Source organism: Arctopsyche grandis, chromosome 3 (genome assembly GCF_051622035.1).
Source record: "Arctopsyche grandis isolate Sample6627 chromosome 3, ASM5162203v2, whole genome shotgun sequence".
In the NCBI taxonomy this organism is placed as follows: domain Eukaryota; kingdom Metazoa; phylum Arthropoda; class Insecta; order Trichoptera; family Hydropsychidae; genus Arctopsyche; species Arctopsyche grandis.
Window position 1 is genome coordinate 17174102 of NC_135357.1, and position 20531 is coordinate 17194632.

General features: G+C 34.5%; 1 protein-coding gene across 1 annotated transcript in view; it reads right to left on the bottom strand.

Annotated features, from left to right (window-relative positions):
- Positions 1 to 20531, bottom strand: part of LOC143909138 (protein O-mannosyl-transferase Tmtc2-like) — a 236039-nt gene that overhangs the window by 65161 nt on the left and 150347 nt on the right. The window contains exon 7 of the mRNA XM_077427039.1: positions 4402 to 4516. Coding sequence (XP_077283165.1) covers positions 4402 to 4516 — 115 coding nt within the window. The remainder of the gene's footprint in view (positions 1 to 4401; positions 4517 to 20531) is intronic.

The following is a 20531-nucleotide window of genomic DNA, read 5'->3' on the forward strand; positions in this document are numbered from 1 at the left end:
AGGTTGCCCCAAAGCGTCAATGTGATTTTAATACAAATAATAAAAATCATAAAAATTACAAAAAAAAAACATCATAAAAAAATAATAAAAATCAAGTAAAAAATATGTACACAAAATAAAAACAAAGAAATAAGATTGAAAAATTTATATCGTGCTATTTAGGATGTGTTCCACCAACTCAACATAACTGGCATCGAATAGGTCCAAGTAATGTGCCAGTAAGTTAAGGAGTCGAACAGCTGTCGAGAGGGGGGAGTTCATGAGCACGTTTGATTTAGCCCTAATTGGCAAAAATATATCATGTTTTCTTAAAACTCTACGATTTTCCGGGGCCCAGAATTTTAGTTTCTCCAGGATAGTGGGATTGTGAATCTCTCCTCTAAGTAATTTTACGAAATGTTTCCCAAGAAATAAATCTCTTCTCTTTGCCAGGGAGTTGAAACCCAAAGATCCCAAGACAAAGGCACTAGGGAACAGATATGGATAAAATCCAAATGTCTTCAGATATAAAAATCTAAGGAATTTCCTTTGGAGTCGTTCCAACATTAGAGAGTAACGAAGTTGATAGGGAGACCATATAATGGAGCCAAACTCGAGCACACTGCGAACTAATGTACAATATAAGAGACGAATGGCAGTGAGCCCTAGTTCGGACGAATTACGGATTACGAATCCAAGGATTTTTGTTGCCCTATCACAGATATTCTCAATGTGAATGTTGAAACTCCAACTATTTTCGAAGACTATTCCCAGATCAGATATAAATAATTCTCTCTGAAGAAGAGAATCATGAAATTTATACGGATATTTAATAGGAGAACGAGAACGAGAGTAAGAAATGACCCGACACTTTAGGATATTGAAGGGAAGTTTATTAACATTAGCCCATTCATAAATAGAATTCAAATCCTCTTGCAAATAAAGAGCGTCAGGTAAATCAATTATTCTCTAATAGATTTTTAATTCATCCGCATATAATAAAAATTTAGAATGGTGAATAGAAGATTGAATATCGTTGATAAATATTAGGAATAATAAAGGGCCAAGATTTGATCCTTGGGGAATCCCAGTAGTGGCAACATACTCATAAGAAAAGCAACTCCCAAACTTAACGAATTGACGTCGATCCTGTAAATAAGAAATAAAAAGACCAACAAGATTATAAGTAAATCCAATAAAACTTAATTTACTAACCAAAATTTTATGATCAACTTTATCAAACGCCTTCTCAAAATCAGTATATATTACATCCATTTGATTATTACAATCCAAAGTGCTGGTTATGTCATTAGAGAAACATAACAAATTGGTAATAGCTGATCTGGCCGGACGAAAGCCATGCTGCTGATCAATGAGCGTACTTTGAAAGTGATTAAAAATGTATCTGTGTAATATTACCTCAAACATTTTGACTGGCGCTGACAAGATAGTTATTGGTCTGTAGTTCCTTACACAAGATTTATCGTCCTTCTTATGAATAGTATATATATATATATATATATATATATATATATATATATATATATATATATATATATATATATATATATATATATATATATATATATATATATATTCATATATGTATGTACGTACAGTAACCTGTATAACATTTGGGTAAGAACTCTTAAAACTTATGTCATTTCAGAGTCTCAAAAAGAGTTTTATTTGTTATATAACATATTTTCGCCTAATTCGACTTAAAAAGCCACGAGACGAAGGAAAAAGGGAGACGAGCTTAGCTCGATATCCCCGTCCGAGGTCGAATAAAACGCGCAAACAATTTCAAAGTAGACATTTAATAGTCTGACGGAGTTAACGGCTATTATTAAAATAACAATTATCGTCTGCCAGTGTTGCGTGTTTTCCGCCACTCGTTATTCCCCGGACGACCCCATACTGCCACCAGTAACCCCACCCCCACAACGATCATAATTGTTCCAATTCAACAATCAAATTACCGGTGTAATTGGATTTCGAACCGACGTCATTCTGTGACGTGGCCTCAATTGCGAACAAATAACTATTCATTAGTGCAAGTCTCAAGCGATTGCTAGAGCTTTCGACTTGAAGCAAACCTTAACGTTGACCATTCTACTAGTTCAAAAAAATATCCAATAAAATTATTGCCGTACAAAGCCGAGTTGGTATTTTTTTATTTATTAATTACGTAGAAATACACATATTCGCAAGTATAGATATGAATGTATAATAATAGCAGTAGCAACGCAAAATGCCATATGAATTTTGATTACTCGGCTTGATTAAAATTATGTCTAAAATTTTTAAGAGGATTGGTCAATGAACGCAATAAGTGAAACTACATATTGCTAATTCTAACGATGTTCATAAAGTAAACATACAAGACTTTCAACTTTCGCGGCACTTTTTTTAGCAAATTCGTAAATCGAATTTTCGACCATAAATATAAATAAATATTTATATTGTAATGTTTATTCAAGTATTTTTTAAATAGCGAATCACGCCATCTGCGCAACATGCATGACGCCTATAGCGGTCGTCCACGGAGAAAGGGCTTAATACAGCAGACAAATCTACGCTGTCTCTGTTTTTTTTTAATTCTTTTTAAACGTCCACTCTTTATTAAATGTATAAAAAAAATCAGTACATATTTTCTAATAAAACGTCATTTTCAATTTAATATGTAATTAATAACAGTGAATCAGCTTTCATTAAAATTGATTAATTTTTTTGTCAATGTAGTTATTTCTTCCAGAAAAGTTAAAAAGAGATGTACAGACCAAATTTCAGGAAAACAAGTACGTTTAATTAATAATATTTTATAAAATATCTATGTAATTATGATTATTTTTGATATATGTATGTACATAAAACTTCCAAATAAATAGTATTTCCATTAGCATTTAACTCTTAATTTAGGAGCTTTGGACGTGAAGCGCTTTTATTACGATATACACAGTTATACAACACGAGAGATACGGGTACACAGAGACAAAGGTACTCGATAAAAGCTCTGTTTTTTAAACAATGCACCAGTGCAAAGCCTTTGTACAATAGCAGCTGCATTCTGGATCGTTCATTAGTTGGATTCCGTACCCGTTGTGGCATTCGTATCGTCAAGTGGTATTATTGACATTCAATTAGAAGAAAAAAATGTAGAGACAATTAAAATTTCGAAAAAAAATATTTTTCAAATACATATGCTATACCTTCATTTACACACATATGTATATGTACATATGTATATTAGCACCCACTCCAAATACATACATGTAAATAAATAAAAGAGGAAATAATTTTTAATTATAGTGTAAAGAGTCGGGCGTTGCGGCCAATGGCTGCACCAGACTCCTTGACCAATGACTATACACATGTAATACGTGTATGCGCTGAGCGCTGAGTATTTATAAGTTTGGTGCGATCCTGACCTCCACCGGACGAGCAGCAATAAAGACTTGGAACCTGCCTGCGTGTTTTCTTGTACCACGACCTGACTCCACTTACCTCTGAATACTGTTCAATAGGTGTGAAGCACCAATTAGATTCAAATATGATTTTTGGTAAACAAATTTGCAAATTTCCATTTCATTCAACACAATTAATCAAATTTATAATAAAAAATTATGTAAAGCACTGATTGTATTTTCGATTTTGTAATTTATTCGTGTCAAATATAAATTTGTACATACTTTTGAATTGATATAATAATATCTATGATATTTTTCAACTATGTAGATAAAATCAAGTGGATCACACCCAATAGTTCTCAATAGTACGTACATCAAATCTTGAATGGAAGCTAAAATGAAAGTATAAAATTAACGCTAAGAATGGAAACCTGGCTTTTGTTGCACAAAACTGTTTCTGAATGAATGTAAGTCTGAATGAATGTAAGTCAAGAACCGGAAAGCTTTCGATACTGCGCTATATTTGACCACATAGTGCTTTTGCATTGTCCAACAGATAAAGCGTGAATTAAAAAAATAAATAAAAAAATCGTAGAGAAACTCACAAAACGGAAGCATTTTTCTTATAAACTGCATCCGATTCAAACGCGTATCTCTAACTGGGAAATATCAGGGTAATTCGTTGAAAGGTCCTTCTCGGTGGATGAGCTCGAGTGGAAGGGCAGAAATTTCATCGAACATAAAGGACCCGCACATCAGATATGTCTCAAATGATGAGCTTACCCACACTTGGATGGGCACGCTGAAAGGACGCTCAAACAATGGCTCCTCAGCGATGAATGACGAACCCACCGACTAGCGTAAGTACATAAATATACATTTTGAAGGTATGTATAGAGAGATATATCTTTCGAGCACCACTTGAGCTCTCAACGGATTGGAGACGGCTGATTTTAATGTAGTCAAAGTTTGCCCTGCAGAGCTAGAGGCGTCAAGTCAAACGTTAACTTACAAGTTGTAGTGGACATCGGCCATGTTAGGCCTATGCCTTAAGGCTTCGTGAAAGGCTGCTTCGGCTTCCTGAAGACGACCCAAACTGCTCAGCACGCTGCCCAAGTTGCCGAAAGCTGAGGACAAGACAAACAAATCAATTAAATCACCATGTATCTTTAACTTCTCAACTGTTTAATCGCCGCTTAATCGTTTCTAACATACATACATATAATACAACTACATACATATATACATCGTACGAATAAAAATGATGAGTTTGTGTATTTTTTTTTTACAAAAATGTGATGAATGTTAACTAGCAACGATGCACCCTCGTCGCTTTGTTGTCAAGAAAATTGACATGCAAAGGACGGGTGAGGTCTCCTTGAGCCTTTTTGTGAAAAAAACATTTATTTTTCATTCGCCGACTGATGGATTATTTAAAATGTAACAATGTGTGGATAAAAATGGATCAACAAAGAGCATATTTATGTAGATAATAAAACACCCTTTTCATATTGAATTTCAAAAATACATATATTCTTTTTTATTTGACTTCACTAAATAAAACCATGTAGGCAAATTGTGTGCTTTCAGTCGATATATGCGATGATTACATTACATCTATACATATATATTGATTTCAAGTAATCATAAGGAAGCCAGCAGCATAGCTCGGTCATTAAGCTTCTGCTTAGCATCGAGAGGCGCCGGGTTCGATCCCATGAGCTGACCTTGATTGAAAAGAATTTTTCTGAATATATCTGTAGTGCTGCTGGTCAGACTTGGATATTTGTAACTCCAGGCCAATCGTTTCCTTTCAGAGTTTGCCAATTTTCTCTGATTTCATTGTTGAAACGGTTCCCAGTAAAATTGGCTAAATATCCTTCCTACCTACTATGTCAGCATTATTTGAGATTGATGAATGTACAATAAAATTTATGTATAATTCATAGATGTCTCGTTAATTTGCGAGTTTTTCAGTGTCTCGTAATTCAGCGACTTGTATAATAAAAAAAAATGCTGCAATGCTTGTAATTGGCCAGGAAGGCGCATTGGGGTTACCTGTAAGGCCTTCCTAGTATATATACATGTAAAAAAAAAAAAAAATAACAAAACCAGGTTGATTCTGCATTATCAAATTATTAGGCGTATTAGATAATGGTCCCAGTCTCCGTCAGGTTACCCATTCATTGGACTTAAATGATCCCAAATTAAATGATCATTCTCATTGGACTTCAATAATTCAAAAATACCTAATTATAATATATTTTGCTTATGAATTGGGAAGAGGAACGTCTAAATATGACGGAACTACAATATTATAGCGGCTTTCCTCAGCGGAAGAGTTGAGTGGCAAGGGTTGTCAAGAGTGTTTTCAACTGATTTTTTGTGTATAATTATTATGTTAAAAGATGTTATTTGGTACTGAGTTTGATCAAAGGTGTCACCTAAGGTAACCTGTAGTGACAACTGTGGTCGGGGTTAGTATATAATGGATAAATAAATAAATACATACGCAAAAACTTTTTGGTATCAATATTTTGAAAAATATCGTAATAATTTCACCATTTTGTTACTTTATTTAATCTATTAGTGAATTGAAAACGTACGTCAAAAGATATTGAAGCTTATAAAGTATTAAGTTTATGGGAGATAGGAGTAAATGAGAGTGAAAAAAGTAGCTATTATAATAGCTGTTTAACTGTTTATCCTGCGAGTTGTAATGGGGCGGTAGAAAGACGCGTTTAGATAGTCATGTAGCTGTCATCGTTTCAATCTGACACAAGATTCCGATGTCATTTTTAGTGAGTTCATTGATGATTAAACTTATCTAGCTTCATGTCAGAGACATTAGCTTAATTCAATGTTAGCTAAATCCCGTATGTCGGTAAGATATCAAAAAGACCTGAAGAGTGGAAGTGGTTTAAAATCAGATCACAATTTTTTGACGGGTAGGAATGTCACTGAATTAACAAAGTGAAGCCAATAAGCAGCTTGTAATAAAAATAGTTTCGATTGAATAAATAAATTCTTAAATACAGGTGTAATATACGGGTACTTTAGGAGATTGAAAACTCGTCAAATCTGTCAACAAGAACCGTGATTCCGAAGATCGTAAAAGCGTCACCTTCCTTTGGTTTGATTAGGTCACTTCGAGAGGTCTTTTGTGAATCGGTTATGGGTGGGGATAAATCTGGCAAAGCTCTCGCAAAATGTTGCACTTTATCGTGAAGCTTAACGGGTACCCGAGAACGGAGTAGGTAAAACACGGTAACGACGACGTTCCCCTTCCCCTAAGCTTCCCTCTTCCTCTACATAGTCGACCAGAGTGCAGGAGGTCAGTAACTGGAGTCGCTCCTAGAGGGGCCCTCGGGACTCGTAAACGGACAAAAGGGTCGCAACGATAAAATCTCTAGACGAAGAAGGGATTGCAGCTCGGGTCGATAATGAGGGAACCTGGCCCGATCGATGCCCGGTACGGAGAAATCCGGCTTTTAGAACCGGGCACAAGATGCCCCGTCCTGGCATAAAAGGCGTATTGGGTGCGGACCTCCATTTGCGCAGTAACAAGCGATGTTGTTGTGCGTATCGGGGTTTTACGTACGGCGCAAAACCCTACAAAGGTTCCGCAATTTTACTTTCAAATTTGCGGAGAATATTCTCATTTACCAAAGGAGAAGAAATAAAATTTGATTTAATATATTCTAATGAGTGCGCAACTCATTTTATTCTCATTAGAGGCTCAGTTTTCCAGACATCAAAAACAAGTAAAAATTTCTCCGACTACGAAGCCAAAAACAATTTTTACATAATTATTAAATTTAACATTCGGGCTTTGTTATATTTTTCATGCAATATGATATTATCACAAATAGCCAAATCTTAATATTATATAACCGATCATCGCTACTCATTTGCACGCAATTATAGCATGTTTTCTGAAAAACTCCAAAACACTTATTTTGGAATATACATAAGTATAAATATAAACTAAGTATAAACTCAGGGGTCCACCTTAGGCCCTTTATTATTTACTATAGTTATTAATAACCTCCTTAAAGTACTACGCAATGCTTCATGTCTCTTGTTTGCAGACGACGTTAAATTATTCTTTGCTGTTAAGGATGAGAGGCAAGCCTCTCTCCTTCAAGCGGATATTAACGCTGTTTTAGAGTTCAGTTCCTGTTAAGGGCTTGAACTGAATACTAGTAAATGTGCCATTATGAGTTATGGACGTGCGAATTCGCTCTATTGTCACGGATATTCCATTGGATCCGTATTGTTGAAGCGTGTGGAATCTATGGTCGACTTGGGTATCACTTTTGATCCTCAATTCACCTTTCACAACCACATCAAGACAGTCGCTGACGTTTCCTTTCGTCGACTTGGATTTGTCTTGAGATATGCTAGATTATTCTCCAACCCCTTGTCTTCTCGCTTGCTTTTCAACTCGCTTGTTAGAAGTAAGCTAGAGTATAATGCAATTGTGTGGAATCCGCATGAAGCAAACTACTCTCTTATTATCGAAAAAGTACAAAAAGCATTTCTTCGTTTTTTTTATAAGAAAGAGTATGGGTACTACCCATATCTCTATCCTACTCCTTTACTTTTGGACATGCTTGGGTATAATTCCCTTGAACTTCGGAGAAACTTCTCGTTAATTCGTTTCGTTCTCCAGCTATTGCGTGGTAATACGTCATGCCCATTGTTGCTGGAACAGTTGGGACTTTATGTCCCTAATAATTATGTGCGTGGTAGACATCATCATTTGATGGTTGTACCTGCTGCTCGCACAGTTCTTTTTCGAATGGCTCCTATTCCAAGAGCTATTCGACTTCTCAATGAAATCGTTGCTGCTGTCCCTGAATATGATATTTTCCACCTTGGGGAGCGTAGATTATCGGATATTATTTTAACATATTTATCTGGTAACCTGCGCTCATCATTACTTTCTTAATTTGAATGTGATGTATGAGTGGAATCTTAATCTACTCTCTTCCATTTGGGCCTCGCTGTAATTTTATTTTTTATTCATATTTTGTTTTATTTTATTTTACTTTTTCTTTCTCCTTTGTACATTTTTATATACTATTTTAATTTTTTTCAGTGTAAACAAAGAATGGGATTTATGGATTTTATTTTTGATTTTTACACTTTTGTTATTTTTCTCTCTGAATGATGTTTTATTTTCCTTTTGTTACTTTTTTTATTATTTTATTTTAATATGTTTTCTGCTTTTGCTTTTTTCCTTTATTTACAGTTTACTTGTTTTTATATCATGTTTTTATATATTTTTCACATGTGGGCCATTGTGGCGCATTAGGTTCTTCCTGTAATGCCACAATGGTCCAAAACTATTAAATAAATAAATAAATAAATATTGCCTATGTACGAATCAAAAAAGTATGGAACATTTTATGCTTGGCATAACGAGAAGATATATCAAACGTAATACGTGGGTGAGAGGTATGACAAGGGTAGTGGATATAATAGAGATAGTGAAGAAATTGAAATGGCAATGGGCAGGTAACGTAGCTAGAATTATGGCCGAAAGGTGGATAGAATAAGTGCTGCAATGGTACCTGAGAGAATGTAAAAGGCCGATAGGATGACCGTAAATAAGATGGGTAGATGAAATTAGTAAAATGTGTGGGGTAAGATGGATGAGAGTTGAGAAAAGCAGACGAATTGAAACGTGTTTCAAGTGGATAGTGAATGTCTGTAAATGATAATTATGATGATGATATGTATCTAACTACAATATTTCAAGTACTACCACTAAAAAAATATTTACGTCTTTATTGACACTTGCCGCACTGTGATGGATAAGGAGTGACCAGGACTTATATAATATAATATTTTGTTTCTCCAAATATGCTAAATGCAGGGTAGGGTCTTCATATTTTTTGTGAGTATTCCACATCAAAATCTATATGATTCGAATTATGTCATTACGAAATAAAAACATGATCAATATCATCAGAAATAATTATTTTCGCAGGAAGCACCTTTTACATGTGCCTCACAGATATGAGAGAGAGGAGGAATTCAGTACGCGCCACGTTCAACGGTCTGTGTGAGAATGATATCTGCCTTGGAATGACGGTTCTGATTCAGCCGTTATTTTTTACTAACCTCTTCTTACTTTTTTCATTCGACAATTTATTCACGTTAAAATTATTTTGATTGCTAATTACACTAATTATCACCGTAGATTTTGTATTTTTTTTACCTTAAAACATATATTTTTAACTGGACGCTTGGCGTCCAGCACAGTGGATAGTGGATTTTTTTAACCCAGCAAGGCAGGTGCTAATTGAATTAATAAAATATAGCACCCGACTCTAGCGATAAATATTTTTTTTGTAAAATTAAATAATAACTGAGATAAAACGAATTAATAATTGTACTATATTAAATTGTCCTGCTTTTTGTCCGAAATTGTATTTTTTATGCTTATTTTGAATTTTATTTTCTTTAAAAACATAAATAAATGATTCGAGAAAATATATGCAAATTAACGATACGTTATAATTTTGTTATTTTAGGAGATATATACAATAAGCCATTGAAAAGAGGTATTTTCACTCACATACTGTGTATATTTTACATGAAAAGCCATTTCATGGATGATATTTATCTAACGCAATTCAAATTACACTCTTTAGCACGGCAATTAAAACAAAATAAAATTGAATGTACATATATATAAATGTTTGTATATGTATGTATTTTACATATATGAAATTTTTTAGCGTATTCAAAGTTAAATATTCGCCTATAATTTCGGTATGCGCCAATTAATTACTTCGATAGAATATTAAATTCTTTGTAAATTCCGGAGAATATTTTTCCGATAAAATCAAACGGGAATTCATTAAATTTCGCCGACAATAAAAGCACCGAATCTAATATATCACGGATTAAAAACACAATCGATATATTATAATGAGATCCGATGAAATATTACCGACAGTATAATTAAACGCACATCTATTTTCGTATAATTAAACATCATACTTTTCATACCGAAGCTTCGCATCGAAATGGCAACCTTCATTCTGCATCTCATTATACATATACATATATACGTGCACGAAAATAATCCATTCCTTTGACATAATGTATGCAAACAATATTGGGAGTGAATACGAACGATTTCATTAGAAGCAGTTTGGTACACAAGAGCGTGAGCGTTTTGGTACGCACATCTACCAACCAACTTTCCCTCCAGGCGAGGAAGGATTTGAGGACTTAAATCGTCGCCGTTTCCCGGAGAGCCAGACCGTCCCAAAGCTCGGTTAATTTAACTTGAAATTTCAAAGTTGGGGTCCTGTAGGCCGTTATTTATTTATGAATGGGATAAACGAGTGAGTGCGACTAACTGGGGACGACTGACGCTAAATTGAGGCTTTATTGGGGAAAACCTCCTCCACTCCCCCGTGCCGAAACGAATGTACGACGATAAGCATTTAATACATGGCGTAAAACTTTACTGAATTATTTTGAGCCAATGTGTGTGTGTGTGTGCTTAATATCAATTTAATATTTAAAACACAGCATGGGGTATGTTTTGATGACCTATTTAGGCGTTGTAATTAAATTTATCGTTCTATTAAAATTTAAAATATAACGCATTATAATAATGTTGGAGTATGTGATGTGTTGGATTTTTTAAATGCGTCATGCGATTCTTTTAAGTGTTTGTAACAATTGCATCGCACGCAAAAATGCATGTTGTGCGTGCATGCCATACTAATGTTGACACGTGCGTGTTGAAAGTTTCATGGCATTTTAACAATTTATTCAATTATATCAAAATTGTTTTGGCAAGAATCTGGCTGCGTTTCGTTTCTATTAAGTTTCGCTTTGTTTTTCCGCTTGGCATGATATGCACTAGTTCAAAGTCATAAATTCGTATTAAATATAAGTGTTGACGTTTGAGTGAAAATAATATAGTTTGTCAGGCTGATTATATCTCTTTTTGCTGGGTAAATAAATGGCTTATTACGACAATGACTAATTACGACGACGCATTTTAATTTCAAATCAAAGACAAAGACAAGAAAGAGCAAGTATCTACTAAATAATTTCGCAATGAAATTAAAATAACAAGTCAGTCAATTGACTGACATTGAAGCTATCGTATTTGTTTTTTTTTTATATTTAACACTAATAAAAACTTATTTCATGCTTTTAAGTATTCCAGAACTCATATTAAACTAACTAGAATACATGATTAAATGTAATTATAACATCGCATTCTTCTATCTCTGCGAAAGCGCTGTGATACCGAATTAATATGGCGTTGGACTGCTATTGGAGTTATAAATCGCAATCCATCCAATCCAATCCATCCAGACGAATTTTGACAGTCGTATAAAAGTGACAGCTACATGTGTATAAGCTTTGATTTAGCGAAAGCACCTCAATAGTCTGGCTACAAATTTCACCAATATATTACTTTATTTAATCTATTAGTGTGTTCAAATTAGTTTTAATGAGAATGAAATTATTCAACACTAATAAAACTTGTTTTTTAAAACCTTTTTTATTACAATTATTTTATTTTATGCTTTTTAGAGTTCTAGAAATTTATGTTTTGTCACTTAATTAAGAGCAGTCTAATTCTTTAATGCGCAGCACAATCAGTAATTCCACTCTGCTAATGACACCGTAGGCTTGCCTGGCATAAAACAGTCTTGATCCTATGTACATATATTTTTGTTGATACTCCACATATACTCTATTGGTCTTCCAATGAGGAGTGTGGACGCTGCAGAACATCTCTTTCCAACACTCTCTGCGTCAAATGACAGCCGTAACGTATAGGTTATTTTTTGGCCAAAAAAAAATCAATGTCTGGTCTACGAACATCATCAATATATAATCTATTAGTAAATGAAAAACCAATTCTTCTATTATTATATTGATTAAAATGCAAAATCCGGTTATTAATATAACAGATTGAAGGTTGATTTTCTGTTTATTTAACTGTGTTATTAGATCAGTAGTGATTTCTTAAGTACACGCCAATAAGCGTATATACAACTCGACGTGTTAAAAGAGATCTTCAAATGGATTCTTCACATGTGATGAATCCAATCGAAAATCTCTCTCATTTCGAGCGTTCTCAAACGTAGACGTAGATAAATTGGGTAGTCGAAGACACATCCTAAATATCTGTCAACGCTCGCCCGCTTTTTGACTGGCTATAAATTATGCGCGAGGAACAACTTCGTCTTTAATGAGCGGGGGTAGGGCTAAGGGTTGGGGTTAAATGGAGATAAAATCACGGAGATCCTCATACCATATTCTCGTGAGCGTGTATGAGGCACTTATGTACGGCAAACTCCCTAACGTGATGAATTCCGCAATGAAAACTTTAAAGCGCCAAGTCGATGGAGTCAAAAGGCTCTTGTCATAAATCCCCATCGCTTTGGTTTGTATACAGTTTTAAAAATCGCAACGTTAATATTTGCGCGCTGGATAAGTACCGAAGGGATTTATTTCAAGCTTAATAAATGTTAAGTCGCATACGCGTTAGTGTTCCGCTGGCTCGGAGCCCCCTAGTGTCTCTTTTCCGACCCCATCCCACAAATAATTAATGCTTTAATCAAAGCAAAGCTCAAACGTAAATAAATATACCCAATAAATTAGATACTAATGCTTTCGTCGTAATAGCTGCCGGTTTGTTTTGTTTGCTCGTCCAATTCGTAGACCCCCTCGTAGACCCAAGTCTTGGAAAACGAGAAGTGTTCTCGTCGGTGCGACTACCGGGGGAGATTTTCCAATTAACGTATCCAACGACACGAGCAACACCCTCGTACTAATTAAAATTTCACGTATAGCGAGCACCCGAACGGGAGACGTAATGTGCTTCGAGATCAAACAAGAAATCGAATAGCGCGAGCGCCCGCGCGATATGAACTGCTGAACTGTATTCTTCAAAATTTAATTTAATAATTGCGTACTGAGCGGAAAAAATAATTAGAAAAGCTGCGCCAGTGGCGTGCGTGCGAAAAATTTAAACCATCAATCATTTTTTTATCTCTCGAATGGTCGATGGTTAATGTATTACATACATACATACGCTATTGTTGAATTAATTATGTGCATACATATAACCAGCAACATACCTCGGTGTATAATGCTATCAATTGAAGGATCATAGGTTCAATCACTGGCCGGGTGTTGCTGGACAGACCTAGGATATATGTAACTCCACATCAATCGTTTCCTATCAGAGTTTGCCAATTTATTTGATTTCGTTGTTGAAACGGTTCCAAACAAATTATTGGCAACGTGCCCTCATTGGTCACCATTATTTGAAAAAAATTACGAAGTTATAATAAAAATGTTACAAATTTATATAAAGTACTTAAATAGGTACAATATTTGGCCATAAGTGTTGCCTTGGGACAAAACCCCTAATGGCACCATCGTAAATATATTTTTTTATGATATGTTTATATGTATGTAGTTATTTTTCACAATAATAAACGATTATTTAAAAGTATAATGTAATACACAAAAAGCATAAAACATACTATTAAATTTTCTTATAATAAATCATTTACATATGTATATGTAGATACGTACAAATGAGTTATAGAAATCAAATTTTAAACTAGGCAATTATTATTTTAATTTTGACATCTTCGGCACATAACGGTGTATAAATAATACATATATAGAATGTATTAAAAAAAGAAACGAAGTATGAAGGCTGATGTTTTCATTATCATTAGAATGAATATAATCAAGAGTAGAAATGCAACGAAGCGTTGTAGAGATGCCTTGACAAATACACATCTGACAAAGTATATGATGTATATATTTATAGAATAAATACGTGATAATTCAATACTAAAATGAACAGCACTGTATCTTGTAAATGTTCATACACACAAACAGTCCCGGCCCGAGGGTATATGGCTCCCTAGGCAGATTGACTAAATTGGCGCCCCCCCCCCCCACCCCTTACATTTTTAAACAATTAAGTAAATCCTGATATGTACATATGTACCTATACGTATATATGTACATACATATGTTTCAGTGGTATTTTATATGAAATACAATTCCAAATAACCATTTATACTGACGACAGTTTTGCTGTTTTACAAATTTCGTCGAGTCGTTGATATGTGACAGTCAACTTCCTGCGTCCCTCGTAAGTTATAATATTTTACAATCAGTGTTGTTACTTCGAGTAGAAAAATTAAGTTGAATATAGAATGTTTTACAAGTTCAAAGAAAGCCAAATAATTTAATTCTTTAACATTTGTAATGTAAAGATATAAAATAACATAAACTGAAAGCTTTTAAATTACGTTACAGATATAATGCTATCGGAGTTTAAAGACTTGTCTGAAGAAAGACACGTAAAATTATAATTTTTTGAAATCTGAACGTTTGAAAACCAATTAGCACGACTTTCCACGGGGGATTTATACAGAAAGTTAGATATTAGTAACACGCATGTATCTGAAAGATAAAGCACGCGTAACAACATTATACGTCGTTAATTTAAACGAATATTCAGGATAGGTTTATCAACTCTTTTCTTTTATTTCAGATAGTCTACGAGGATTATTTGTGGTCATAAAAAAATAAAGTAAAAATTGCGGTAAAAATGGAGGAGTAATTTGCGACTCCGCAGTCATTGTGCGCCACGGCGTCCGTTTAATGCGCAAAACAAATTAATGAAAATTCCCCATTTTCCTGCGGCTTTCCGGCTCCGCTCTATTGTTTCATAGTTTTCGGCGGTCGCGATTCAAAGCCTCCATGAGGAAATGGAGGCAGTAAAAATAAAGCCTCCGCTTCGACTGCACCGACACTGGCCAACAAAGGACAATTACAATGGAAATTTTGCTCGTCGTCATAACCGACTCAAAGTGTTGAGCACTAGGACTCATTATTTCACCAACCAGGAAGCGAATATTCTCCATTTTGTGCCCAGCCCCCATCTTTCTTTCTCCCGTAACGCGGTCCAACCGTTTAAACGGTACAACTCACTCCTGCAGGATTTACTCGACTCTGGGAATTGTTGCTATTAAACGGTTGCCAGTTGTGAAAAGCCGCCGTAAAATGCACGATCTCGAAATGTAGGATTGAATTTAATTTGAATAAAATCCTCGCGAATATTTCGTCACACCTCTGCTGGGAGTAACGTGAAATTTCCGTGCAGCATTAAATCAGCGAATAAACACAGCATAAAAGGTGTGTCGGGTCGTTGCTGCTGCAGTAAAGGATAAGCCGATATTTTTCGAACTGTAAAAAAACGAAGATAAAGAGCAGTATTTGTCCAACTTTAATTTGATGATATATTGAGAACTATTTCGATAAGCTATAAAACATTCGTACATGATTTAAAATTCATAACAGATTGAAACAATAGATATTTCGTATATGTAGATATTTAAAGTAAATATTCTATGGATAAGGAATGAAAATTTTTAATTTCAAAATAAGTTTCAATTTAAATTCATTAGTTATATCTTCTATCCTTCCAAAGTTTTTTCAAGTATCTTTATTCGGTTGACGGACTATTTATTGGCCGAATGGACACTCAACCGATGTACGCTTGGCCGAACGGACATTAGATCGACGAACGTTTGGCCGAACGGACATTAGACCGATGGACATTTAACCGAATAAAATTTTTAATTGCTTAAATTCATCAAAAATATAAATATATTATGATAAATTGAAGTGATTGTCAGAATAATGTATCTATTGTTAGTGAGTTTTGAATCGTTTCGATACACAATTATTAATTTTTAACGTTTGACATAAAAAAGTGTTTTTTTTTTCAAAATCGATCAAAATACAAAATTATTTGAAAATAATATTTGTATTTAATAAAAAAGTAGACGATAAAAACGATGTTTAAAGCACTTTAAAGGGGTAGGTTAAAGACACTTTTTAAGGCGTAGCGGCACCACAAGTATATTTGCATCAGCATTGAATTTTTGTTTTATTTTTATTTTTAACAAAGCAATTATATTATAATTAAAATAATTGTATACAACGATATTTTTTATTTATCTCTTTTTTCATCACCCTTATCATTATTCACAGCTAGTCACAATCCACTGCTGAATACAAAGAAATGAAAGCAATTAAAAATCGTCCAAACGTCCGTCAGCCTAATTTCCGTACGGGCAAATGTTCATTCTACTAAATGTCCGTTTGGCTAAATGTCAATTCGGCCAAATTTCTCTTCAGCCAAAAGTTCGTCGGCCTAATGTCCGTTTGGCCAAGCGTCCGACGGCCAAGTGTCCATTCAGCCAAAATTCCGCGCATGGTTTGTGTAATTCCAGTCAGTTTGATATTATTTATTTAATTAAAATAAATGGAAGTGAAATAATGTTTCTCTCACGTTGTTGATAGTGAAAAAATATTAATTTCATCTACATATTTGTTATGTATCTTTGCCGTGTAAATATTTCAATTTAATTCCATTAAAGATATGCAAATTTGTTGGTTGTATAATTTTTAAATATATATTTTTAATTCAGAGTGAAATTTCAAGGCTATAAAATCCTGAACGGGCTACAGCATCTCTCCAAACGAGCTTGGATAATTGTTTTGCGGATGGCCCCCACTCCGAAGGCTTTAAAAGTCGTTTTTATATCTTCTGTATAAGTCTAGCTTTAGAGACTTTACGATTGCAATCTTATTTGCCGTCGTGTTTTACTTTAAATAAAACCGAGTGAACGTTTTGTTCCATATATAGTTGCGGCGACGCATTGACTTTACACACATATTAGATTTTATTTTATTTTTACTTTATATGTACATATATAGAAATGGTATTTTTAAAATGAATCTTAAATTATGGCATAGGATCAAAATTTCAACGATGTTGGAGTGTAAAGGAAACAAAAAACTGTAGACAGGGTCAAATATAGTGTCGGTTGGTGGTTAACCTTCTCGAATCCTCCCGCCCTTTTCATGTTTTGGCTGCCGAAAGCTATCGAAATATATCCACAACGCTTCTTATGGTAATGCTACCGGCTTTTTGTCCGCATTAACTATTTCCGACGCTATTATATAAAATTGAATTAAAAAATCATATTGCAGTACAATTACATACATATATACATATATACTGGTTAGAAATAGCAAAATTAATTTGATTTTATTCGAAATCACCTATTAGTAAAGTAAAAATATATAAGAGATTATGAAAGCCTATAATGCAAATTTTATAAGATATAGTTTGAAAATGATAAAGTTATAGGCGTTTAAACAATTAAAATCTAACAAAACGAGTGGGGGGTGGAAAGTAAAACAAACAAGGTTACTGGCAGTGGATGAGCTGTCACATTCTTTTTGGAATTTTTGAATTCTTAAACGTGTTTATTACGATAATATTTCACCATCAACTTAGCGAACCCAATTGAAATCTCTATCGGCGACCAAACCTTGCAAAATGGCAGAGTTTCAGAACAATCGGAAAAATGTAGGAAATTTGTCAGACCAATCGGCGAAGTGTAACTAATAAAAATCTTGTAATAAAAAAAAAGAAACGCTTCTTTCCAAAACATTAATTGATTACAGCAGTGGTTTCCAACGCGACACGCAATTTTAAAGTGATGGGTGGGGGGGAGGGGCAATTAACAAATCACTAATTTCGTTCACTAAATCATACTGTAGGGTAGGATTTCCGGAAATAGATGTCGAAAAAATGCCATTGAGCAATAATAATATTAGTATTAGAATATATGACATATCTAAGGATGTAGAAATACAACTTATTGAAAAGTTGAGAACAAGAAAATTATCAATACAGGTGGATTAATCAACTAGCTAGCAGCCAAAGCCAGCAGCATAGTTCAGTGCTAGCGTTAATGCTAACCACCGATAAGTTGCCGGGTTCAATCCCGTGGGTTGATCATGATTGAACAGAATCCATTCCGAGTATAATCTGTAGTGATGCTGGTCAGACTTGGTTATAGGTGACTCCAAGTCGATAATTTCCTATCAGAGGTTGGCAGTTCATATGATTTAATCGTTGAAACGGTTCCTGCAACAAATTGACTAAAACCATCCTACCTACCATGTCACTACTATTTGAATATGACAAAATTTATAATCTATAAATTTATATATGTGCATGTTTAATACCATAGATGTCGCTCAGGGACAGCACGTTACATGGGGTACGATAAAATATATACATATAATTAAGGCATTGAAATGGGGCTTGGCACAAAAAAGATTGGGAAACACTAGATTAGAGTAAAAATAGATCTATTTTATAGTTTTTTTTTTCTATTTAGGTCTTGTAGTCACAAGAAAATCAGAATATGCAAATCTTACAGACATACATACATAGATCAATAGAAACGGTAGGATTTCGAGATATGTATGTCATGCCAAACGAGGTCAGTCACAGGGTTAGGATTACTCTCTTTGGGAAATTGAGAATAGAGGGAATAGGTAGTAAAATCACTTAAATTCAAGTCAATTGATATCCTTTTTGCTCCAAACGCTTTCCATGTTTCTTTTTGGCATCGAAGCCTTCTTGAAACTATCGAAGCACGTATGTAGCTTCCAAAGGACGTGGCACGTCGCAAGATCCTTGTCCTGACACATCGGTCACCTGGCGCCCGGGGCGTGGTACCAGCCCCAAAGTCCTACACTTGCACACGCACACACCAGAATAAAACGGGATGAGAATATAGGTAGTGACGAGGGTCCTGGACCCCCTCGGGACCCTCGCCGGTGGCCACTCCTGACGTAAGACGCGTGCTAAGCCAAAGTGCCCGCTAACGTCGTTTGTTCGACACCGACGCTGACTTATGGTGCCACATTCGGCGCAGGCTTTAAAAAACCCCCGCCGAGAAGCCTTCGAGAGGCTGAACTTCGTCCTATATTTTATCTCGAACAAAGGACCGCAAGAAAAAAATCGACCGGAAATTTATCGCATAAACCGGCCGAACCGGCGTACGGCGCATTTGTCATTCGACATATATGTACATATGTACAGAATTCGAGGAGGAAATCACCGGTGGAAACGGAGAACATTGTCATTTCCAATCCTGAAGTGCATTGCTCTAACTGGCTGGCTGAGAGATGAAGATAAGAAAATGAACGGCGAATTCCGAGAACTTTTATTTAACTGCCTCAGATATGTAATCAAAGAAAATTGGAAAGCTCCGACGGAGATGGTCTCCATTTGATATTGCAACTGGGTCAAATCTCTACCGTGCATTGTGTTTATACACCTGCATATGTAAACCAGGTATCAACATTTTACACGATGAGAATAGCTATTCTATTTAAAATATTTTATGCATAATGTATTTCTCAACTGATAACAATAATATAATACATATTTATAGAGGAGCAGTATACTCAATTACAATTTATAATATGTGTTTATAGAATATTTTACTCAAGCTTATCAAGAAATATACAAATAACCTAACAATGAGGTATTCCAAAAATACCGACATTTGTCATTACTGGTTCTACCGAAAAATAATTTTCCACTATCGGTAGTACTGGTATCTATTAGTTTTGATTTATTTAAGCATTTGTGCAATAAAATTTTCATTTAAATTAATTACTTTCATGATTACAAAACAATGTGTTGAGTGTCAATGACACCGCGCGAATTAAATAAAAAAAGTGAATAAATTTAGTCATTCTTCTTGCATTAAATACTTATTGTGAATAAAGGATGGTTTTAGCTTTTAAATATAATATGTATTCAAATAATTGTCAAGTTAAAATAATTTTCGAAATAATCGGAAGGCAACGAGGCTTCTCATTGTTAACAGTCAGTTATAAATCAATATATGTATATGTATGTACTTATATATTCGGAATTAGTCTCAGATACAATATTTTTGGCATACTCAATCTTTGATTTTAAATTTATGATACACTTAGTGTCTACTTTGAATAGTAGCTCAAAAATAATGTTGAGTGTTGACTCATGCTTAATTTAAAACAATTCAAATAACATATTACATTATTATATTTCGGTACCACCGGTAGCACCGAAGGTAAAATTTTGAACAAAAAACAGTAGAACCGGTTGCGATAGTACTGGTAATGGAATCCTTACAATGTTTCATAAAATTTTCAAAAGAGAAAGAATTGACTATAAGATAAATTGTTATG